The sequence below is a fragment of the Sander lucioperca genome, chromosome 12 (assembly GCF_008315115.2).
Source record: "Sander lucioperca isolate FBNREF2018 chromosome 12, SLUC_FBN_1.2, whole genome shotgun sequence".
Lineage (NCBI taxonomy): Eukaryota > Metazoa > Chordata > Actinopteri > Perciformes > Percidae > Sander > Sander lucioperca.
The window spans coordinates 25,932,327-25,955,213 of record NC_050184.1 but is presented as its reverse complement, the minus strand read 5'-3'; the positions used below and the strand labels follow the sequence as shown (position 1 = coordinate 25,955,213).

General features: G+C 40.8%; 1 protein-coding gene across 8 annotated transcripts in view; it reads right to left on the bottom strand.

The window, feature by feature from the left end:
- Positions 1–304: 304 nt before the first annotated feature.
- The window catches only part of znf512b (zinc finger protein 512B), a 34,358-nt gene continuing 11,775 nt past the window's right edge, over positions 305–22,887 (bottom strand). For 7 of the 8 annotated variants that reach the window (XM_036008431.1, XM_031316737.2, XM_031316736.2 and 4 more), the window contains 13 exons: positions 22,493–22,668; positions 22,104–22,381; positions 21,927–22,004; positions 20,990–21,124; positions 18,524–18,645; positions 17,486–17,578; positions 8,978–9,076; positions 8,154–8,417; positions 7,665–8,006; positions 7,209–7,310; positions 6,951–7,013; positions 6,355–6,453; positions 305–4,231 (listed from right to left, as the gene is read on the bottom strand). In XM_036008431.1, coding sequence (XP_035864324.1) covers positions 4,013–4,231; positions 6,355–6,453; positions 6,951–7,013; positions 7,209–7,310; positions 7,665–8,006; positions 8,154–8,417; positions 8,978–9,076; positions 17,486–17,578; positions 18,524–18,645; positions 20,990–21,124; positions 21,927–22,004; positions 22,104–22,381; positions 22,493–22,668 — 2,070 coding nt within the window. In that variant the 3' untranslated portion in view covers positions 305–4,012. The remainder of the gene's footprint in view (positions 4,232–6,354; positions 6,454–6,950; positions 7,014–7,208; positions 7,311–7,664; positions 8,007–8,153; positions 8,418–8,977; positions 9,077–17,485; positions 17,579–18,523; positions 18,646–20,989; positions 21,125–21,926; positions 22,005–22,103; positions 22,382–22,492; positions 22,669–22,887) is intronic. The other variant, XM_031316738.2, reaches the window with a different exon arrangement.

Here is a 22,887-nt window from a genome sequence, read left to right as displayed (position 1 = left end):
AAACCCTTGTGTAACTATGAAAGCCAAGTTATTCATTTATGTAATTACATTTGAGTAAAAAACATTTTTCACATTTGACAGTGGGGCATGTCATAGAAGAAATGTCATGTGTTATTTAATCAATGATGGCTCCCTTCCATTTAGGTGTGAGGGTGAGCCAGCATGCACTAAACAGTTTTCCTAAAACTGGCCCAAAGGAGTTCTGCCTTTAATAATCTTTTTAGGCACGCCTGTGTTTGACAAGTCAAAATGTCCACTTTGAGAAATTACATTACCATTGTAACAGTTGACACAGTTGACACAATTTTAGTCAACAAACTTTTATTAATTAGTTGAGGGATACTAATGCACAGGTAATACAACAAGTTTGGGAGAAAAATTGTAACAGTTCTCTAAGGATATGTTGTCTCCTAGGTTCTATACAGCTTAATTTCAGATATGGAAATCTTTAATACATTATTAGTCTCATTTCACCTGTTACCTATATATCATAACCAGTTATGAGCTACAACATCATCTCTTAAAACTCTCCACAGTTTCATCACAATGGCCCAGACGACAGAGGTGGATGCCATTTCCTGCTTTTGAAGTAGGTAGCATTCAAAACGAACCACTGTTGTCCAAATAAAAGGGTAAAATTCTCAGGCTGGATTTCTAAGGATTAACCTTGGTTTTGGAAATAACATTGCTGACAAAGGGAAGACGCTTGAGCCTGCCGTTTCCCCAGGTACAAAAGTCACACCACACACAGTCAGGGTAACTAGAAAGCTCCAACAACACGCCTATTTCAAGCCTATTTCATGGTATAGTAAGTGCACTAAATACTGAAACAAACACACATACATATGCCTTGTTGTCCCTTATTGAATAGATAATAATAAAGGACTCTCTCAATGTGTTTGCCATCGTGTACTGAAAAAGCTCAATTTATGTGCATCATCAAAATGGATAAAATAACAGTGTATGCCGACACACAGGCTTACAATGTTCTTTGTGGTCTACAAATTTTTTCAACCTTTTTTTTTTAATTTATTTTTTTAGATTTCATAATATGTAAAAAGCATTTTCAAAGCAAACTAATAAAAGTAGGGGAGTGAAAAAAGCCATACAATTTTGAGAAGACACATCAATATCAAAATATCAGCAAGCCAACAAAACCAGCTAATTATGGTGTATTGCTGTACTCTAAAGATGTTGCAGTTAGCTCACACTGCGGGATAGATATGTGTTTTCCACATCATAGGAAGACAGATAGTAAAGGGTGTGATAAAATATAAAATACCCACTGTCAAAAGCAGTGCCTAACCATCATATTGCAACACCAAAGCTTGTCAGGTAAACACAGTCAATGTGACGTTATTAATGAAACGTGTAACAAGCAGCTGATGAACCGATTCTGTGCCACAGCAACACTCAAAGAAAAGTGTTACCATTTTTGACATCCAGTCATTACAAAGGTGCTAACTGTTTTGTACACACACACACACACACACACACACACACACACACACACACACACACACACACACACACACACACACACACACACACACACACACACACACACACATACATACATACATACACACATAAAGGTCTGGACAACTCATATTGAAAAGGTCCAAGGACCAATCAGTGCTTGTCTAACTTATCCTCTCCATCGGTTGAACCTGGATAGAAGATAAAGGTCCATCCCACTAATAGGGATAGACACATGCATAATCATTCCCACCTGAATAACCTCCATCAGTTGATTAATAATGGAGCAATTCAGCTCAAATCTTTGCTTCACAATATTAAAGGTCACAGCGTAGGGATGACACCACCTGGGACACATATTTCTTGAACATGTTCTGCTGACATCAGTCCTTGATTTGAATGATGACAACGATTTGTTGGTGCAAAAAAATTCAGAGGACTTGCCAGTAAGGAGAAAGTGGCAGGATGGATTAGTGGACTTAACTGAGTTCAGGTCCTTAAGGTAGAGTGGCAAGTAAAGCACTCTTATTACCTCACCAGAATATCCCCACATCACAACTTTATTCAAAGCTATCAGATTGCTATATGGGTAATACACACAAGAGAATATAAAATAGATTTATGATCTGTTTTCTTTTTAAGCAAGGAAGTCATTATTTTTATGGACATAGACTCCAAATATAAATCAAATATTTATGGAGTTTTCATTTGCTCAAATCTTTAATATAACTGTGAATTCAAGTATCTACTTTAAACATGTTAAAGTCAAAATATTCTCTAAATTGCACACATTTCAGACTTGAAAAGTAATTTAATAATAATGGATTATTATTATTATTTTTAAACTAACTTTAAGTGGGATAGAGCAGCCTTAAAATTCAACAAGACCTGTTATGGCTTTGTGTGGTGAGTCATAATTATACGGTCATGTTTGATTACAGATACTATCTAGAAAGTGTTAACCAGGCTGCTCATTACCCATGTAAAGACAAATTTAGTTTTTCTCTAGTTAAAATTTTTCATCAGAGTAAAATATTCCTACTTCTGTGCCTGACAGCCACTAGGTTAGGTTGAATACTCCTGGAGTGCAAAAATACAAGAGACAAGCGAGAGGGGTTAAGGGTTAAAGTGCAAGGCAATAACTTTGAGCATCCAGGAATTAATTCATATACATCATTATAATTGAATCTTCGTTTGCAATTTTTTTATTTAATAAAAGATTATTTCCCTTACCCTCTCTATAAAAGATATTTGTATTCTCTCCTCAGCTCTTTGATTCAAGCTAAAGCAGTAGCCAAAATATGGCCTCCTTAAAAATGGTGTCACATCATTTGATTGTGCTGCAATGGTGCAACAAGCTTCACACACAATTCATCCCTCTGTCCAACATTTAGCTTTGCCAGTCCTATTTTAGACAGAATGCTTCAAGTTTTTTGTTTAAAATCAATTAAACAATGCCATATTAAGTATTAACTTATACCCTACAGATGGAAATTTCAAACAATCACTTTTTGGGTATTCTGCTTATTAACTTCAGTGTAAAATAACTGTGGAAACAATCTTTTGACACTTGTTCATGGTCGTCAAAGCAGATACCTTTCACTGTCATGTGATGCAGATCAAATAAAAATAAATATCACTGAAGTGAGCCATATGGCTGTAGGAAAAACAGAGTGGAATATGATTAACAACTGACCAACATTTTAGCTTATATGAGAATTTCTTACTTAAAACATGAAAAGTAAAAAACAAGTAAATTATACCAGAAAAAGAAATCAAGTTCAAAACAAAATTGCACTACAGCACACACTGCAAAAATGTCTGACTGCTCATGATCCAGTTGGACGTGTCAGGCTTTAAAATAACAGCTGGCATCATTGCTTTGAGTATATAGATATATAGATATAGATATTATTTATGTACACAGTACAGTATATCTGTGGAAAAAAAAAAGTGAAAACACTAGCTATCAGTAAATGACTTCACTATGCTAATAGAATATCCTTTTTAAAACCTCATGAATAAAACACAACATGAATATTGTAGAGAGAATTACTCTGCATTTGTTTGGAATACTACCTCTGTTTAGAAAATGCTATCTATGTTGAAGTCAGGATTTTATCTTTGATTACTATTGACACCTCTGCTGTGAGTACAGAAACTGAAATGTGTGCATTAAAAAGGAGACAAAAGTGGAATGGAGAAATAAAACACTACTGTTACATGAGTATTTTTTATAACAGTAGACACATTAACTCTGGGATTTCAAAAAGTCTGTACTAAATGTTTTACTTCTTACGGGTTGATTTAGCTTTCTTCTCAGTGCCAAGTCCTTGTGGAGTTAGAAAGAGCATTTAGCTTCCTGGCACAACATTTACAGTAAGCATCCTCTCTGGCTCCTGGGTCGACAAAAGCAGAGCTACTCTGACAATGACAGCCTCTTGGGTTTGCTTCGTCTGGCGGTGGAGGGGATGGGTTGTCTGTTTTGGCCTGAATTAGCACTGTCCGCTGGGTTGGGGATCAGGGTGGGGGACTATGAAGGGGTCACGGCAGGGGTTGAGTTTTGAGTAGTGGTTGGTGCTTCAGTTTGTGTTTGGTGAGGCGCAACCACAGGGGGGCGCTCTTTGGGCTTGCGGCCCCTCTTCTTACCAGTGGTGGCACCGTTCCTCACCTCAGCTTTGATCCCATTGTTCTCTGGCACTTTACTCTTGGTATTGGAGACCACTTCACTGGCTGCTGCACGAAACCAGTTCTAAGGCGATAAAACACACTGTCAGGAGCATGTATACAGCTGGATAACTTTTCTACTGTAATTAGTAGGGTTGGGTCCCGTTCACATTTTTACTGGTACCGTCCTGAAATTCGGTGCCGGTACCCAACGGTACCTTTTTTCGTTACTTTCCCTCTGTAATAACAAAAAATGTATTTCAGTTGTAAAAATAATTCCAAACCTATTTACAGTGCACAGCATAAATGACTACACCCATGCTAAATTTGACTAAAAAGAGGAAATTGAACTTAATGCCTTAATTAAAAAAATGAGGAAAAATCCAACCTTTAAAGGACACCAATTTTCTTTGTGAATGAATAATGTATCATAACTAAATACATGTTCTTCCTTAAAATACAGGGAGCATAAGTAAGTACACCCCTATGTTAAATTCCCATAGAGCCAGGCAGATTTTTATTTTTAAAGGCCAATTATTTCATGGATCCAGGATACTATGCATCCTGATAAAGTTCCCTTGGCCTTTGGAATTAAAATAGCCCCACATCACCACATACCCTTCACCATACCTAGAGATTGGCATGGGGTACTTTCCATAAAATTCCTTAGTACAATTCCTGTGTACTAATGACCAAAATGTTCCAAGTATAACATTATTCATTTAGAACATTTTACACACCACACAAAATAAAACCCCTCCCTAAATCCCTCTTCTTTCCCAAACCCGTCCCTACAACCTATTTAATCAAATAATTACTTATTTCATGACTGTTTTTAATTGTTCTTTAAAGCTATAGTGCGTAGTTTCTGTTGCCCCCATGAGTAATTCTAAGTAATGACAACAACACTGTTGGCGCAGCCACATGACACAAGCCACCCCCACCCCTCCTCCACGCAGTTGCTAAGAGCGTTTACGCGTCAAGTCAAGGAGGACACTGAGGATTAAAAAAACATGACAGACTCTTCAGAAGAGATAATTATCTTGTAATTGTTATGTCCTCTTCGTCTCCAAAGCTGAATGCTGCTGTTAGTGATGTAAAACGCATCACTCAAGCTTCTGTGCGCAAAAGTCGCCGGACTACACTATTTTGTAAACATTGCCATACGGAGCAATACAGAGAGAGTTATTTATTTACTTAATTAGCTTTGTATCAACTCTTGTGGCAATGGCTTGAATGTAACGGATGTTCATTAATATAGTAAAGGTGCGCACTATAGCTTTAATGTGTTATGTAAAGAGTTTTGATTTGCCTTGTTGCTGAAGTGTGCTATAGAAATAAAGTTGCCTTGCCTTGTCCTACAACCTCCAGCCTGTCAATCCATCACCAGGGCATAGAGAACACAGTGCCTGCCTGTCTAAGAGGAAGCGTAACCGCACCGCGACAGCTTTCTGCTCTACATTATATTATATTGCAGCGAACGCTGTCTGCGTGGCGTTTTGAAATATGTAACCACACTTGCGACCACTTTATGGGCAGTGCCGTCACTCACTGTGTATTGAACAAGATGCAGAGGCGACATAGTTTCACTCTGTCTGCACCGCAGCTCTGCACGCTTGAGTATCGGAGCTGAGCCTCGCTCTCTGTCAAACATGTGGACAGGACAGAGAAGCTCTCAGGTAACGCAATTTGGCACCAATTGATTTAAAGCGAAACGGTAATCGGTTGTACCGATGTAATCCAGTCAGTACCCTAAAAAGTACAGAGTTCGGTACCCAACCCTAATAATTAGTGGGGCAAACCACCTAGCTTAATACAGTAATATGGAGCCCCAGAAGTCCTATAAGATAGTATTCATTTAAGATTTTAACCTTGTGGGAGCATGCTTTTATATTGTGGGAAAAACATATTTTGTGGAAACAAAATGTATTTATTAATCACACAAAATTATTGTGTTACACTGTATTTGAGGGAAAAAGATCAGTATCATCTAGCGACAAGCTACGAATAAACGTTTCCCCACAAGTCAAGCACTTGTTTGCCCAACATAGGTATAAAACCTTGTTATTATGAGAGCTTGCACAAACTTCTGTGACTCAGCAGGCTTTTACTGTGTTAACAAAAATGACAATTCTGCCTGTGAGAGCGTACTTGAAGTAATACTTAATAATATAGAGGTTTGTGAGGTTTACACTGAGAATGACCCACCTGTGAGTGTGTCTTGCTGATGTGGTACTTCACACCGCTCTCTGAGCTAAACTCCTTCTGACAGATGAGACAAGTGTACTTTCCCAGTTCTCCACCACCCTGCAACACACCAGATTACAGTCTGTAGTATCAGTCAACACCAGAAGTTAGAAATGAATATATACATTTGTGTGGATAGCATTTTTCTCATACCTTTTAGTTTGCATTGCCTTAATGTGTTGGTGTAATAATAACAACACATTTTTCAACATATTGTTTTTTTCAAATCAGGTTAGCAAAGTCTGTATCAACCCTTATGACTCTTTGAAACTTTCTTTGAAATGTTCATATTTATGGTTGTGCTGTATTGCATTAAGCTGTCTTCTCTTTCAGTGATGTAAACAGGTTGCAGAGGCAAAGCACTTAGCAAAAACCCAAAATTATAATAAGAGCATTAACAATTCTGACCTGGCCAAGAACTCAAGTATAAATCTGTTATAATTCTGTGGCAATTCCATGTGTGTGTGTGTGTGTGTGTGTGTGTGTGTGTGTGTGTGTATTCTTATTTTGACAAATGTAATCAGGTTGGTGGCTTTGCTCCAGGTGAGTGTTTGTACCTGGCTGCAGTTGGCAAGGTGGGCTTTTAGTCCTGATACACTGGAATAGACAGCTTCACAGTTCTAAGACAAAACAAAAATAAACACGGAGTGAACAAACGCACTCAATCCATATTCCTGTGAAATCAACAGCCTAATTATTATAAACCTAGTGCTCAATATTAAGACACATCTCTGAATCAATGTTTTGTTTATTTCAAATATGGAAAGTAATTTCCTCTTTATATGATGACACATTAAACCAGTCAATGATCTTACTTCATTGGTGCAGCAGATGAAGCCCTTCTCCTTGACTTGGTTCTTCCAGGTCTCTAATAGCTCTTGGCTGAAGTTAGGCAGGCCAGGACGGGTGTAGTTTAACTACACACAAAAGGACATTTATATCAGTATTTCTGGTAGTGTTACAATTTTAAAGTTTGTGTTTAAAAAGAGAGACTGGTGGACATATTTATCTGCTGTCTAACCATTTGTGCCTTTACATTAGAAATGTCGGCATTGATGCGTGTCAGTGTGTTACCCTGTTTATGCTTCTGTGTGTGTATGTGTGTTGATAGTTGTGGAGATGTCTTCTTGCAGTACACATTGCTGTCCTGTGTCCGTGCCTGTGCATATGTGTGAGTTGAGTATGCATGTGTTTATGTCAACTATGTTCGTGTGTACATGTCTGCTGGGAATGTGGATTGTGTGCTTGATGTATCCACTCTCTGTCCTCACCCTCTTGCTATCAGGCACCAGGTCATCCTTGATGCGGCGCTTGGTGCCCCAGTCTTTAGCCAGCTCATCCTCTGCTATCTCCTGCAGGTGGAACACTGCCACCTGAGCTGACCGGCGCCTCACTCTGCCACTGGGGGTCCGTTCAAAGTCATCCCCCTGGCTCACAGTTTGTGCTGCTTTTTCTTTGACTCGCTCCCTCTCCTTTTCCTTTTCCCTGTCCTTGTCCCTCATTTCTATTTCCTTCTCCTTAGGCTGGCCGGATGGTGCTTTCTCCTGCCAATCCTTCTTCTCAGGCTGGCTTTGCTCCTTTATGCGTAATGATGGAGACTCCTCAGAGACCACCTGGGGGAGCAGAAGGGCACTTCTTTGAGTGGAAAATGTGGGTAAACTTTGGCTACTTAAAGTACAATCTAGTAGAAAATGCTTTCAAACAGTGGGAAACAGAAAAAGGACTGTATCCTATGATAATGACTTCCAATCTCATCTTACCCTCTCTTTGCCGGTGTTGTTGTTGGTGTCAGTGATAATGTCCTTGTTGTTGTTGTTGTTGTTGTTGGTGGTGGCTGTCATGGTGGTGGTGATAGTTGAGGAGTGTTCGGTACGCACATGGTAGTCTCTGCCAGCTTTGGAGTGGTAGGCTTTTCCACAGTGCTGGCACAGAAACACAGGCTTCTCATCGTCAGAGAACTCTCTTCCACAACGTTTCTGGTGGTACTGGTAGCCCATCAGGCTTGAAAAGTGGGCTGAACAGCCCTGTATGTGTGTGTGTTTGCACACATAATGTTTGTGTCATCATGTGAGGCCAGTGACAGAAATGAGACAAAATGAAAACACACATTAAGCAGGAAACTAGGTAAGTGGAACAACATGTAGGTTTAACGGAACAATATTTTAGCAATTGGTCAATATTTTGCGGTTAGTTAAAAATACAGAGAAAACAGGAAGAAACTGCTAATTTTTCAGTCACAGTAGAGAGTCTATTTTTGCAGCTCTTTATCTTCCTCTCTCTGCCTTTTGCACTCTAGTGTGAATAATCGGAAGCAGAGTGTTGGTGTGGTTTTGGGCAACATGTCAAGAACAAGGCGTAAAGAAAAGAAGGAGGGAGAGAGGTCAGAGGAGGCAGACACAAAACGAAGAGCTTGAGGAAAAGGGAGATACAAAATCAAAACTGGCAGATGAGGAGAGAGGAAAATGTGACATGAAAGACTGAAAAGTTGGACAAATGGAAATGAAGAACACAAGAAAGCAAGAGTAGCAAAAAATAAGAGATAGGGAAAGACAAAGGAACACAAGAGGAAAGACGGAGTGCATACCTCACTAGGACACTTGATTCGTCCCATCTGTTTGAGCACTCGGCGCAGCCTTTCTCTCTCCTCGTGCTTGTCGCCCGTCTGGCCTTCGCTCCCCGAGGGCTGAGGGGGAAGAAACACAAAATCGCATAAGCATGTCCCACCACAACACCTCCTCCCCCCACTTTTAAAAATTGGTGATGAAAATGTGTTTTCCAACCCGCGTGTTCACACTGTGCCAGGATCATTAAATGGTTTCATGGTGAGGCTGTTACTCAAGGCATGTTTATGACAACTGTCAAACTCGTGTTTTCACTCTAGTGTTGGCTGGTGACAAACCCCAGCCAAGACCAGAACAACAGATGGCAGGGCTGCCAGGGAGAAGAAAGCAGGAAAGTGCAGGGGACTGGAGAGAGTCTGGACTTACTGAGGAGTCCCAGTAGAGCGAATTGAGTGTGTTTTCTCATGTGTTAACACACAGAGAAAAAAACAGAGATGACTGAGACACAACCTAAGCTTCCCGGAAAGGTAGGAAGGCGATGAGATACCGCCAGAGTACTTCACTACTTTGGGCAAATAAAGCTCAAGCCTGCAGGTATAAGAACAGACATCAGCTCAGCCATTGATTTACACTGGCAAGAGAATAAACCATGAAACTACATCAGCATGTATTCTTAATGCCTCCATCAGAGACCAAGAGAGAGAGAGAGCAATAGAGCAAGCAGGGGAGAAAAGAGGATTGAGAGAAGAGGCGGCAGTATCACAGCAGCAACATCAAGGTCAAACTCAGTAGGTGACCCCTGTCCTTCTGTCAGCCCTCTGTGTTTTCCCACACTGCACTGGGGCTGTGCCACATGACTGCACTGACAACACACTGGACCCAGGGTTTGTGCAAACGCCAAATCAAATCAAACTTCATAGCATCACTTAAAGGAACACGCCGACTTATTGGGATTTTAGCTTATTCACCGTATCCCCCTGAGTTAGATAAGTCCATACATACCCTTCTCATCTCTGTGCGTGTCGTAAATCTGTCTGACGCACCCACTGCTAGCCTAGCATAGCACAGATCCTGGAGGTAACCGGCTCCAACTAGCCTACTGCTCCCAATAACTGACAAAATAATGCCAACATTTTCCTATTTACATGTTGTGATTTGTATAGTCACAGCATGTATAAATAACAAGGTCACATGAGACACAGCCATCTTCTAACTAACATCTACATACTGGGAACTTATTCTCAGAAGGCGAAGCAGTGCTACTTCTGCTACTTGGGCGGAGTGATTTGCTTGCAGCACCTGAGAAGCCCTGTGGTGAGGAGCAGAGAGTTCGCCTGGAGTTCGCTCAGAGTTGGAGTAATATCACAACGCCCAAGTAGCAGAAGTAGCAGTGCTTCGCCTTCTGAGAATAAGTTCCCAGTATGAATACAGTTAGAAGATGGCTGTGTCTCATGTGACCTTGTTATTTGTACATGGTGTGACTACACAAATCTCATCATGTAAATAGGAACATGTTGGCATTATTTTGTCAGTTATTGGGAGCAGTAAGCTAGATGGAGCCGTTTACCTCCAGATCTGGGCTAAGCTAGGCTAGCAGTGGGTGCATCAGACAGAGTTACGACATGCACAGAGATGAGAAGGGTACGTATGGACTTATCTAACTCTGGGGGATATGGTGAATAAGCTAAAGTCCCAATAAGTCGGCGTGTTCCTTTAAGTACAAACTGCTTTACACAGAAATGATTAAAAAAAAATCCATAAGAGATTCAACAGAAATGATAATACAAGCAGCAACAACAAACAGAGATAAAACTAATAATAATAGTGGTAGAAAAAGGAGCAAAATGAATCAGTTAACTTGTTTGCATTTCCCAGTATATAAAACCCTTCTCTATCTACAGTATATTAAGATACTGTACCAAATGATTGGAACACTTCAAAATAGTGTATTTCCAGAAACAACACCTCTGTATATATAATATGTCCTCAGATAACCAGGCCTATCAGTACTGTGTACTGTGTCCTATCTCCTTCTGGTCTTTATTTCTGAATTCACTGCTTTCTTTGAGATAGATAATAGAAAAAAAGAGTATGACAGAAGTCAAACCTGCAAATTATGAAAAGCCTTCTTTAATCAGCAGCTCTAATCTAGAGCACAATCACAGACGGCACAGCTTGTCACAAAGGTTTTAATTATCTAATCTGAAAAATGTTGCAGAAAAGTTTAGTAGTTTGCTAACGAAGAGTAGTGAAACCTTTAAACATCTTTTACACCAAATAGTGCTTCTCTTTTGCTCTGCTGAACTGGAATGCCGCCAATAAGGTCAAAGCACAACAGGTCCAGACTGAAGACAAATGGCGGTATCAAACAGTTTAACTTGGCTGACACAGATGGCACAGTCATCTATCATCACTATTAAACTGACAAACATACACACCCAAAGCCCCTCACATACACACATACTGTACATGCATGTGTGCATATATATATATATATATATATATATATATATATTAGTGCTGTCAAATGATTAAAATATTTAATCGCGATTAATCACATTAATGTCATAGTTAACTCGCAATTAATCGCACATTTGTATCTATTCTAAATGTCCCTAGATTTCTTTTTATCCAATTATTTTTTCTCATTTTAATGCTCTTATCAACATGGAAAAGTGGATCGGCTTGCTTTGTGCTTTTGTCGCCTGGCTTTGACGAGGGGGCGGAGAATTCGCATCAGCTGTGTGCTTGGCCATCAAGTGGTATTTCAGACTGGACGTGCTGCGATGATAGCTCAGTTCACAACAACAAAACACACAGATCACCTTGGTCTTGTCAATGTAACCATTTGGCAACTTTTTAAACGTAAACTTTCCATTCAGAATCTTATTGGCATCCATTTCGGCGTCTCGGGCTCGCCATCCACTCAAAACGTAACGTTAACCTACTACTCTTTGGCCGGCTTGCAAGACCAAACAAGTGTGTGTGCGGCGTGCCTGTTGTTTTGTTTCCGGTCTAGCTAGATCCGGTGTGGTGTTGTAGTTTTTCTAACATTACTAGTTGTTGCAACAGCATGTGAAAAAAAACTACAAAGTTTGCTAGGCCAAAAGGAACGTTAATCTCACGCTAAAAAAATCACGCCGTTAAAATGGGTTTGCGTTAACGCCATTAATAACACGTTTAACTGACAGCATATATATATATACAGTGAGGGAAATAAGTATTTGAACACCCTGCTATTTTGCAAGTTCTCCCACTTAGAAATCATGGAGGGGTCTGAAATTGTCATCGTAGGTGCATGTCCACTGTGAGAGACAATCTAAAAAAAAATCCAGAAATCACAATATATGATTTTTTAACTATTTATTTGTATGATACAGCTGCAAATAAGTATTTGAACACCTGTCTATCAGCTAGAATTCTGATCCTCAAAGACCTGTTAGTCTGCCTTTAAAATGTCCACCTCCACTCCATTTATTATCCTAAATTAGATGCACCTGTTTGAGGACGTTAGCTGCATAAAGACACCTGTCCACCCCATACAATCAGTAAGAATCCAACTAGTAACATGGCCAAGACCAAAGAGCTGTCCAAAGACACTAGAGACAAAATTGTACACCTCCACAAGGCTGGAAAGGGCTACGGGGAAATTGCCAAGCAGCTTGGTGTAAAAAGGTCCACTGTTGGAGCAATCATTAGAAAATGGAAGAAGCTAAACATGACTGTCAATCTCCCTCGGACTGGGGCTCCATGCAAGATCTCACCTCGTGGGGTCTCAATGATCTTAAGAAAGGTGCGAAATCAGCCCAGAACTACACGCGAGGAGCTGGTCAATGACCTGAAAAGAGCTGGGACCACCGTTTCCAAGGTTACTGTTGGTAATACACTAAGACGTCATGGTTTGAAATCATGCATGGCACGGAAGGTTCCCCTGCTTAAACCAGCACATGTCAAGGCCCGTCTTAAGTTTGCCAATGACCATTTGGATGATCCAGAGGAGTCATGGGAGAAAGTCATGTGGTCAGATGAGACCAAAATAGAACTTTTTGGTCATAATTCCACTAACCGTGTTTGGAGGAAGAAGAATGATGAGTACCATCCCAAGAACACCATCCCTACTATGAAGCATGGGGGTGGTAGCATCATGCTTTGGGGGTGTTTTTCTGCACATGGGACAGGGCGACTGCACTGTATTAAGGAGAGGATGACCGGGGCCATGTATTGCGAGATTTTGGGGAACAACCTCCTTCCCTCAGTTAGAGCATTGAAGATGGGTCGAGGCTGGGTCTTCCAACATGACAATGACCCGAAGCACACAGCCAGGATAACCAAGGAGTGGCTCTGTAAGAAGCATATCAAGGTTCTGGCGTGGCCTAGCCAGTCTCCAGACCTAAACCCAATAGAGAATCTTTGGAGGGAGCTCAAACTCCGTGTTTCTCAGCGACAGCCCAGAAACCTGACTGATCTAGAGAAGATCTGTGTGGAGGAGTGGGCCAAAATCCCTCCTGCAGTGTGTGCAAACCTGGTGAAAAACTACAGGAAACGTTTGACCTCTGTAATTGCAAACAAAGGCTACTGTACCAAATATTAACATTGATTTTCTCAGGTGTTCAAATACTTATTTGCAGCTGTATCATACAAATAAATAGTTAAAAAATCATACATTGTGATTTCTGGATTTTTTTTTTTTAGATTATGTCTCTCACAGTGGACATGCACCTACGATGACAATTTCAGACCCCTCCATGATTTCTAAGTGGGAGAACTTGCAAAATAGCAGGGTGTTCAAATACTTATTTTCCTCACTGTATATACACACATACAATTGTGCTCACACAAAAACACAAACACACATGCTACAAGGTTTGGTGCACGTACATTCATTAATCTTTCATGATACTTTTTGAAACAGGTTGTTGAATTATTCAGCAGACATCATAGCAGTACCATTTCTCTAATGCAGGAGTGCCATGATAATATCTTAATGAAGCTCTCTGCTGTCAGAGTTAAGACAGCTGCAGAAGGAAATGTGAGCACTTCAAGGACAAGAATACCAATCACCATCATCAGTTCAGATGTGTGATCGTTTACAAACCCGGAGATCAGATTTTTAGACAGGGGCATAGCAGCTGACAATATATAATATAAATATAATGTTTTTTTTCGACTGTGGAGGCATACCGATGTACATGCAGGACACCCCTCACCAAACACTGTGAAAGCTGACACTAGCAGTAGCGTATGGTGGATTTCCATACATAGAGTCACAAGTGTAAGTATAACTGCTTCCTGAATGGGTGTAGTGCTTTGGTGTGATGTCTGATAACTAGCTACCCTGTTCAGTGGGTCAGTGTGACAGTGGTGAAACATTAGCTATCTGATTCCCCAAAGTATCCTCATTTGGACTACTGAGTGATGGATTAGGGGGCAAAGAGCAGTAAAAAAAGAAAGTCTAAAGCGGGCATCACCAAGTGACTGCGTTCTGGATCGAGTGGCGGTTCGATCAGGACCTGTGACCAATTTGTTAAGAAATTAATGAGAATAAATACTTATCTTCCCGGGGCGTTGTTTTTTCCAACAGCCGCAGCTATAGACTGCGAGCACAGCTAATCCAGTTAATATAGCAATAGCTTCACTAAATTGAGCCAATAAATCGATTGTTTACCGTGCATAGACAGTTCACTAGAGAGAACAACAGCTAAGAGAGATGTGAGAGGAATAACAGCATAGAGAGGAACTGACTGTGCTACTTTCTGTTTCTGTGTTGTGTTTTCCCTGGTCTTACCGAAGTAGCACTACACACCTTGACCATGTTTGGATCGACTTACAGCTGTGAGTCAGCTTTCTCCACTATGAACAATATCAAAAGCAAGTATCATTCCAGGCTCAAGAATAAGCACCTACACATGAGAATGACACTAACTCCATTCAAGCCAAGATTCCCACTACTGGCAAGGTAGTCACAGGCCAATTTCTCCCCCTAGGAAATTAGACAAAAATGTAAAACAATAAAGAGAAAATGGGCTGCTCAAATCTCTGTTTGCACTTGGTCTAAAAGAGGTACTTTTTATTTATTTTATTCAGAAGATTCTGTCTTGCTTTCTTTTACTTTAAATGTAGGCCTTAAGTTCATTGAGCTACCATAGGACACATTTTATTAATGGTAAAGATAGCCATTTGTTTTCTATAAAAGTTCAACGTGTCTGTGTGTTAAAACTATCTTCATTTGAAAATTGACAATACATGTGGGTATGATATGGAACATGTATATTGTTGACTTTATTTGATAGACCAGAGATCTTTAACAGGGGGTCCGCGACCCTTAGGGCGTCCTCAGAGTTACTCCAGGGGGGCCGCCAAATTATGGCGTGTGCTAATGTTTGCTAATTTTTTTAACGTATCTAAAATTAAAATGTCTGAGAACATACATTAATATGAAACTGTGTGCCATCCACATGTATGTTTAACATTAAAACATGATGTATACACAGTGTATAAATATTAGGGCTGTCAATCGATTAAAAAAATTAATCTAATTAATTACAGACTCTGTGATTAATTAATCGAAATTAATCGCATACATAATTAACGGTGCCTGAACCGATACTTTTTAAGAAAGTAAAAAAAGAAAAGAAAACAAAGGGTACTAAACAACAGTTGGTGACATTAAAGAACGGCTTGTTTATTGCTAAGGCCATATGGTCAAAATTAAATGATTTAATAATAATGTATAACAATAACAATAACTTATTTCACTAGTAAATTGCTGTTGAACGACAAAAACAACCACCAAGGACAATTACAATAACTTCAAATGCACCACGAAGCTGTAGTTTACCAGTTTCATTGAACGCACCGTCTGTGTTGTTTTTCCGACGGCAGCTCGGCAGCTGCAGATTGTTACAGTCCTCTACACACAGTCAAACTTTACACCGTTCAGCGTTAGCTGTCAGCATTGTAACCGTGTTTAATCCAGCTACTAGCTAGCGGTAGGCTAACGTTAGCTGCTGTCGAGTATAGTCAAAGCCCGTCTACGGAAAGCCGTTCCACTCCCTATTAAGCCCCATTGTACCTACTTTGGTTGCAGTTCCACCAGAGTTCCACTGGGGGTGATCACGATCCAGTGCAAAATGAATGGGACCCTATGGAGCTAGACGGCTAAATTTGTCTCTTTTGCCTGATTGTCGATGAGAAATCTCAGATTTGATTGTAGTTTTTGCAAGTTCAACATGGATTATAGGTTGAAAGTTGAATGAACGAGTACTTATGCCCTTTCGATTTGTTACAGGTTGAGTCGTTGTTGCCCATAACACGCTAACATTCTGCTAATGAATGCTGATTGGTCAGTGAAGGACAGATTACGATCGGAGATCCCGCTTGACGGCATCTGAAGCAGAACCAGAATGCCAGAGTGAATATTTCGGCGTGGTCTTTAAAACATTAGCAAACCTCTTTCTAGCATGTGTATTGACAGGGAGAGCCTAACCTGTCAGCTGTGTTGTCGATGCCTCGAGAGAAAAAAGGAAGCGACTCAAAGCTTGCCGTAAAGCAGAATCTCTGGCCGTATATGTGTATGACGTCATTGACATTTTAAAAGGCTTTTTAGAACAAAAAAGCCACTTTAAAAAAATCTAACACCCAGCAGTGTGTATTTTCTTAGCCTCCCCTTTCAAATGCAACATTCAAATTACTAGACAAAAAATTATATCCTGAGAAAAGTGGATTTTGAGGGGTATAGCTCCATAGAGTCCCATTCATTCTGCACTGGCCTGTGAGCGCCCCCTATTTGGAACTCTGGTGGAACTGCAACCAGTTTCAGAAGCCGGAAGTAACGAGAGAGTGGAACTTCTTCCCTTATTAGAAATTCTTTGGTATAGTGTTAACTAGCTAGCGGTAGGCTAACGTTAGCTGCTGTCGAGTATAGTGTTAACTAGCGTCACATGCAGCGGTGTTTGTGTTGCCTGTATCGTCTGTTTCAGAGCACCAGAGAGAAGAGCAGACATATCAGTGGCACCAGATTTCAGTAGCCAGGGTTGGCAGGAAGAAGATTTTTAGTAAGTAAATGTTCCAGTTAATGATCCAGGCAGCACATTCATGTTTCCCTCCTTCATTTTACAGTCCAATGGTGGCTAGAACTGCTCCGGGTCAAACGTCAATATGGAATGGATTAATCTGCGTTATTTTTTTTAACGCGTTATTTTTTCTCAGATTAATTAATCGAAATGAACGCGTTATTTTGACAGCCCTAATAAATATCCATCCACCCAGTTTAATATGCAGCTCAGTTTTATACCATACATGTAGTAGGGGGTCCCTGCTCTGTCTCTCTTTCAGTTAAGGGGTGCTTGGTCTAAAAAACGTTGAAGACCCCTGTGATAGACATTGGGGCAGTCTACAGGACGCACTTTAGACATTATGAGGTTCAGACCGTAGCTGGGAGAACATTTTAATAACTGGACTGGTCTAAAACAAGCTTCAGGAATTACAAGATTACATTTGTGCATGTATGTGCCTCTGTGGATGTACAGTACCTTGGTGCTGTGTTCAGCCATGGTGTGGTAGTTGAGGCCGGCCTTGGACCTGAACTGTTTGTGGCACTGCTGGCACTTCAGGGCATCCTGGAGCTGCAGGGGTTAAAGGCCAAACAGAGGATCAAATAACATTTCTATGAAAGGAAACTAACAAGTAACCCACTATTGCTGGCTATGCTCTTTATTGGATCTATCAATATAGCAACATTTCATCTGTAACTTAATAGAGATTGTTATTAGTGTGCTTTTCTTTGTCAAAACAGAGGACAAAGGGCACATCTAGAAACTTTAGGAACCAGAAAAGCCAATTTAACACAAGGTGTTCTTTTCGTAGATTACTCTCCTCGCCTCAGTATTGATTTGGAGACAGATGTGTTTGGATGGTGAGTGACCCAGTGGTAATGTGGTGATTCTGTCATTACTTTACGGCAAACTGTTACTTTAATAGAGTCACACGGGCCACTGGGCCAAGGAGCCATTAAAATGGCTGTAGAAACACGTCTCTCTGAGACTGCAACATCCCAGCTGATTTGCCCTCAGGAAAGCTCAATATAATGTACTTGGATGAACTGCTTCTGTGCTTTACCCCTACCTCGTTTATACAGCTCATATATAACTGCTATTGACCACAATTGTGGGCAATGCAAACAAACCGCAGGAGTGCACAGTGTCCTTTCCCTTTATCCATTTCAACTGATATTAGCTTTCATATCAAAGCAGATGAGTAAAGGATATTACATGAGAAAACTGGTTGAGATTACTGTACTGAGATACTGCCTGGTGTAATTTCTACAGCCTTCCAATCAATAGCATCACTGTAAAGGCTCCCTAGACTCTGCACAATGGAGTCCACAGGGAGAGGTATCTAATAACTTTGCAGTTAAAGTTATAATTCAATATAGAAATAACAGCCCTGGGTTGAGAGAGCTTTATTCCATACTCAGGAAGAAAAAAATGTTTAATAACAATTGTGGTTCACAAAAGGTATGACAATCTGACACGTCACCCACCCTGCTCCCAGTCTGAGCGCCTACTGACCTTCTGGCAAATCTCCATGTGTTTCTTGAGGCCGTGGATTGTTTTCCTGGTGACGATGGAGCAGGTGGGACACACTACTTCACCTCGCTCGTGGATTGCTCGCTGCCATTGGGTGTCAGCACCTTAGAAACATGGAAACAGTATTACTCTGTCAGATCGCCGATCAAATATTTCTGGTACGGTGTCCTTATGTGTATTTTCATTTGTGTACTTAGTATTCATGTTTCCTTGCCTTACAGTTTAACTCTATGTGCGTGTAAGCAAGTGATAATGTGTAGTGATGTAAAATAATCCCTGACCAATCCCAAACCAATATACGGTTGTCTGATTATGCATATGAAATAAATGTACTTCGTGTTATTGTAGCATTTTGGATGCATTGTGTTGTTATTAATTGTGGCTGCATGAACGCTGTCCGGTGCTGAAGTCTTTTATCTTTGCACGTTTTTGTCATTGCTTTGTTGTCACCTGTATTAGGGACGGTTCGTTTTTTATTTAAGGGGCTACTGGAGGAGTTTTGGGATCTTTAGTCAAAATAGACCTGACCCTCCCTTCGCCAGCAATACATTTTTCTATGATCCTCCAAAATGATTGGGAAAGAGGCATGACCCTCCCCAACAATTTATTGATGCCTTCAGTACTGGTTCGCGCTTGGCAAAGGTGTACAGATAGCCACTGTTTTTTTTACAATCATGACATACATGACTTAACCTCTGCTTTCTCATCTTACACATCACACTCCACTTTCACATTTCAGTAGATGTACTCACTATAAGTCAAAAATGAACTGCAGTTTTATTTGACAGTGTGTTCAGTGAGTTTACAACACCTCAGCGGTTCTTCAGAGCTCATTAAAAACTGATAACGGAAAACGGTTCTTGAATGACAAATGTGTGCTTGTGTTTGGAAAATTAAATCTGGTCAGGATAAACAATATGTATGTACTAATTCTCTTGTGTTTTAAAGTCTGGATATTTTCGGCCTATAAAATCATATTATTTCATCATATACTAGTCGTGGCATCATGATACCGGCGCGGATTCCACATTGGCAGCTGCCTTTAGGTGCTCTGGGTAGGTCTGTGTTAGTTGTGTGAAACCGGTGTATGCAAACGCGGGGTGCTGTCCACCCAACGCGGATAATGGGTACATAGGGGCCTGATACATGCTGGGAATTGAAGCGAGACCTGGATGCGAGACACCCGGTTTGTGGATTATTCCTTGAAGTTGTGCGGCCCGCGGAGACAGGGTGTCCGCGCGGCGCAGGATAACGGGCTGCCTGCTGGGCCGTGACAGCTTCACTCAGGAGGAGTGTGCAGACTCACTGCAGAGTCTCAAAATAACAAACGTATTTTGCTTGGCGGGTGTGCACCTGTGCTGTGCGTCAACGCGCAGACAGCGGAGCCTCCTTCGGTCACTAACTCATATGTTCTCCTTATCTTTTCATGAAAGGCTAAGGCTGGAAGGATCAGCACAAATTATACGTTTATGTTTCCTCACCCGACAGGGTCTGGAGTGAAACTCTTTTGGTTTTTGTGCTTTCAGCTAGCGGTCCGCGGTGCGATTTTTGTTGGGTCAGACCCATCTGCTAGCGATTGTGGCCCGAGACTGAGAGCTACATGGAAAAATATGCATCAAACAAGCCACTTTGAAATGTTGCTGTTTCATGAATACAAAAGTTGTGTGACCCCCCCACCCCCAGACTAAAAAACGTTGGGTGACCCTCCCCTCAACAAAGAATAAAAAGACATGACCCTCCCCTATTTTCCTCCGGTGATCCATTCCATAAATACCGAACGGTCCCTTAGGCTTATGGCTATTTTGTTAAATATTCTTTGGCCAAATGTATTCAATAAAAAACTACTTTTATATTGAATGTGCTGTGCGCCATATCTGCTTTTATTAAAATATAAGATTACTGTGGCCGGGTTAGCTCAGTGGGTAGAGCAGGCGCACATGTACTGAGAGGTTTATGCCTTGACGCAGAGGTCCAGGGTTAGAATCCGACCTATGACGATTTCCTGCATGTCTTCCCCCTCTCTCTCCCCTTTCTCACCTAGCTGTCCTATCAAATAAAGGTGGAAAAGCCCAAAAAATAATCTTTAAAAAAAACCAAGATTACATTGGTCTCCAGGAAATTGTGGGGGACATTTCTGACCATATATTAAACAATTGATTGATTGATTGGTTATTAATGATAAAAGTAATCATCAGTTGAAGCATTAAATCACTACTTTGTGATGTTTAATATGTATCTTACTTAGGCTTAAGAAAAGGAAGTAAACAATATTCATAATTGACGGATTTGCGAAGTTGAGCTTTTGTTGAGTTAAAAATTGGGTTTTTAGCTAAACGACTCAAGTTTAGTCAAGTCAAGTCAAGTATCATATTTACACTGGTTAACATTTTAAATTGACCCCAAGACCTAGAGGCAAACAAAAATAAAAAAAATGATCTAAGTGTTCACCAGAGCTGCTTGTAGCTGGATCTTTCTTGGAGGACTGACTTGAAATCGGTCTTCTCTGGGGCTCCTCACTGAACCCAGTCCCCTCTGATCTCTTTGCACGGCCCGCCTTCAGCTTCTCCTCCACCTTAGTCATACCTACAACACACAAACATAGACACACAGTCGTGGTAGTAATTAATACTCCCATTGAACATATTCAAAGTAAAGTGAGAGATACAAGCAGAGAGGGACAGGTGGAGGACAATGCTGAACAAGAGAAATGCTAATAAAAGGAAAGTTGATACTGGATATAAACAATAAAAAGAGGTAGAAAATGAGAAAAGGAGGTGGTTTTGAGTTTTACTGAAACATTGACAGGCAGACTGAAAAAGAACAAGAGAGAGCAGTGAGTCCTGCAAACTGTGGATGGATAGTTTGATAAGCGGTGATGAGTAGTTTCTGTATGAGTCATGAGACATTTTCAGCATATGAATGAGACAGAAAAAGAGAGAGATACTAGAAAAGCTGTGTGTATGTGATGTGTGCTTGGTGTTTGAGTCACTGATTCATTTAGTAAACACCTCTACAGTTGCCACATTAGCACTGTTAAAAGACCAGCACCATTGATCAGCAGCATAGGGAGCATTCATAATCACTCACTGAGCCAATCACAAAATGTTGTTAAGTTCTTTCTCAAGCAGTAGTACATGTCCTCCATGGTTTCCATTATTCAGTGAATCTTCAACATGTGTCCTGCTGTACTGTCAGTGATCAAGGATAATTCACCCAGTTCCTAGTAACAATCTTTTCTTCGCAACTTCATTTATTCACTTATTAATATCACGACCACAGGAGATAACTGATCAAGGCTGTTTGACTGTTATGGGCAAGTGTTCATTAGAAAACATAATTTACTGTCAACAACAGGGTGAAGTCAGAGCATTTTTTTGGTATTTACCCTTCAATCCAAATGTTCCAGATATTGAAGGCTGCTCTCCAGTGAATTTCTTAGGTGTTTTCTGCTTACGTCCTGGCTCAAGAGAAAAACACAGAGCAGGAAACGGTCAAACACATACACATACAAGCATTTAATTAGAACTTGTGGTCCATTACAAAAGATATGTTGTAATCTTACTGTGCCTCATTCGCTCTGGGTCTTCATCAGGGAAAGAAGGGGGAAGGCTGTCCCATTCACTTTCACTGCCCTCCGCGTCAGACGACGTGCTGTGGGACTCCTGGGACTGAGGCTGGACTGGCTGGGACTGGTGAATCTGCTGTGAAGGCTGAGTGTGGCTGTGCTGTTTCCTCTCACTCTTCCCGTGGGCCAGCTCCCCGTTCTGAGAGGGCATGGACACCTCCTGGGTCTTTTTTACTTTGAAGAACATCGTAGAGGGGGGACTGTTCTCCATGGGCCTGAATTCACAGACCAAGGGAGGAAAGTTTTGTGCAGTCAGCATTATGACGTTACTAACCACATTATGTGGGTCAGTGTGGGTGGGAATTTGAGATCTAAATCCTAGTCACCTTTTCTTGGTGTTGGACTTGACAGTGGTCTTTTGAAGCTTAGGCTGCTCGTCCTTGGGCTCCATACTAACCCTGTCTGGGTGGTTCCACAACTTGTGCTTTTGCAGGCGCACCTTTGTGGCAAACACTGCCTCACAGTAGGGACAGCCATGACTCAGCTTCTCAGCTACGGTGGCCTGGTACAGACACAAACACAGACATGAGGAGAGGGGATTTAGAGTGGGCTCCCACGCTACACAAAATAAAATGACAGTGGGTAGCTGTTACTGGAAGCATATTACTTCAGTTGAATAATCACAGGTTCTTGAAACAGCCATGTACGATCATTAATCACTAAATATTTGAGGTGTGAGCATTATAAATTATCTGGAAGTTTAAACTCTGATATTAACTAA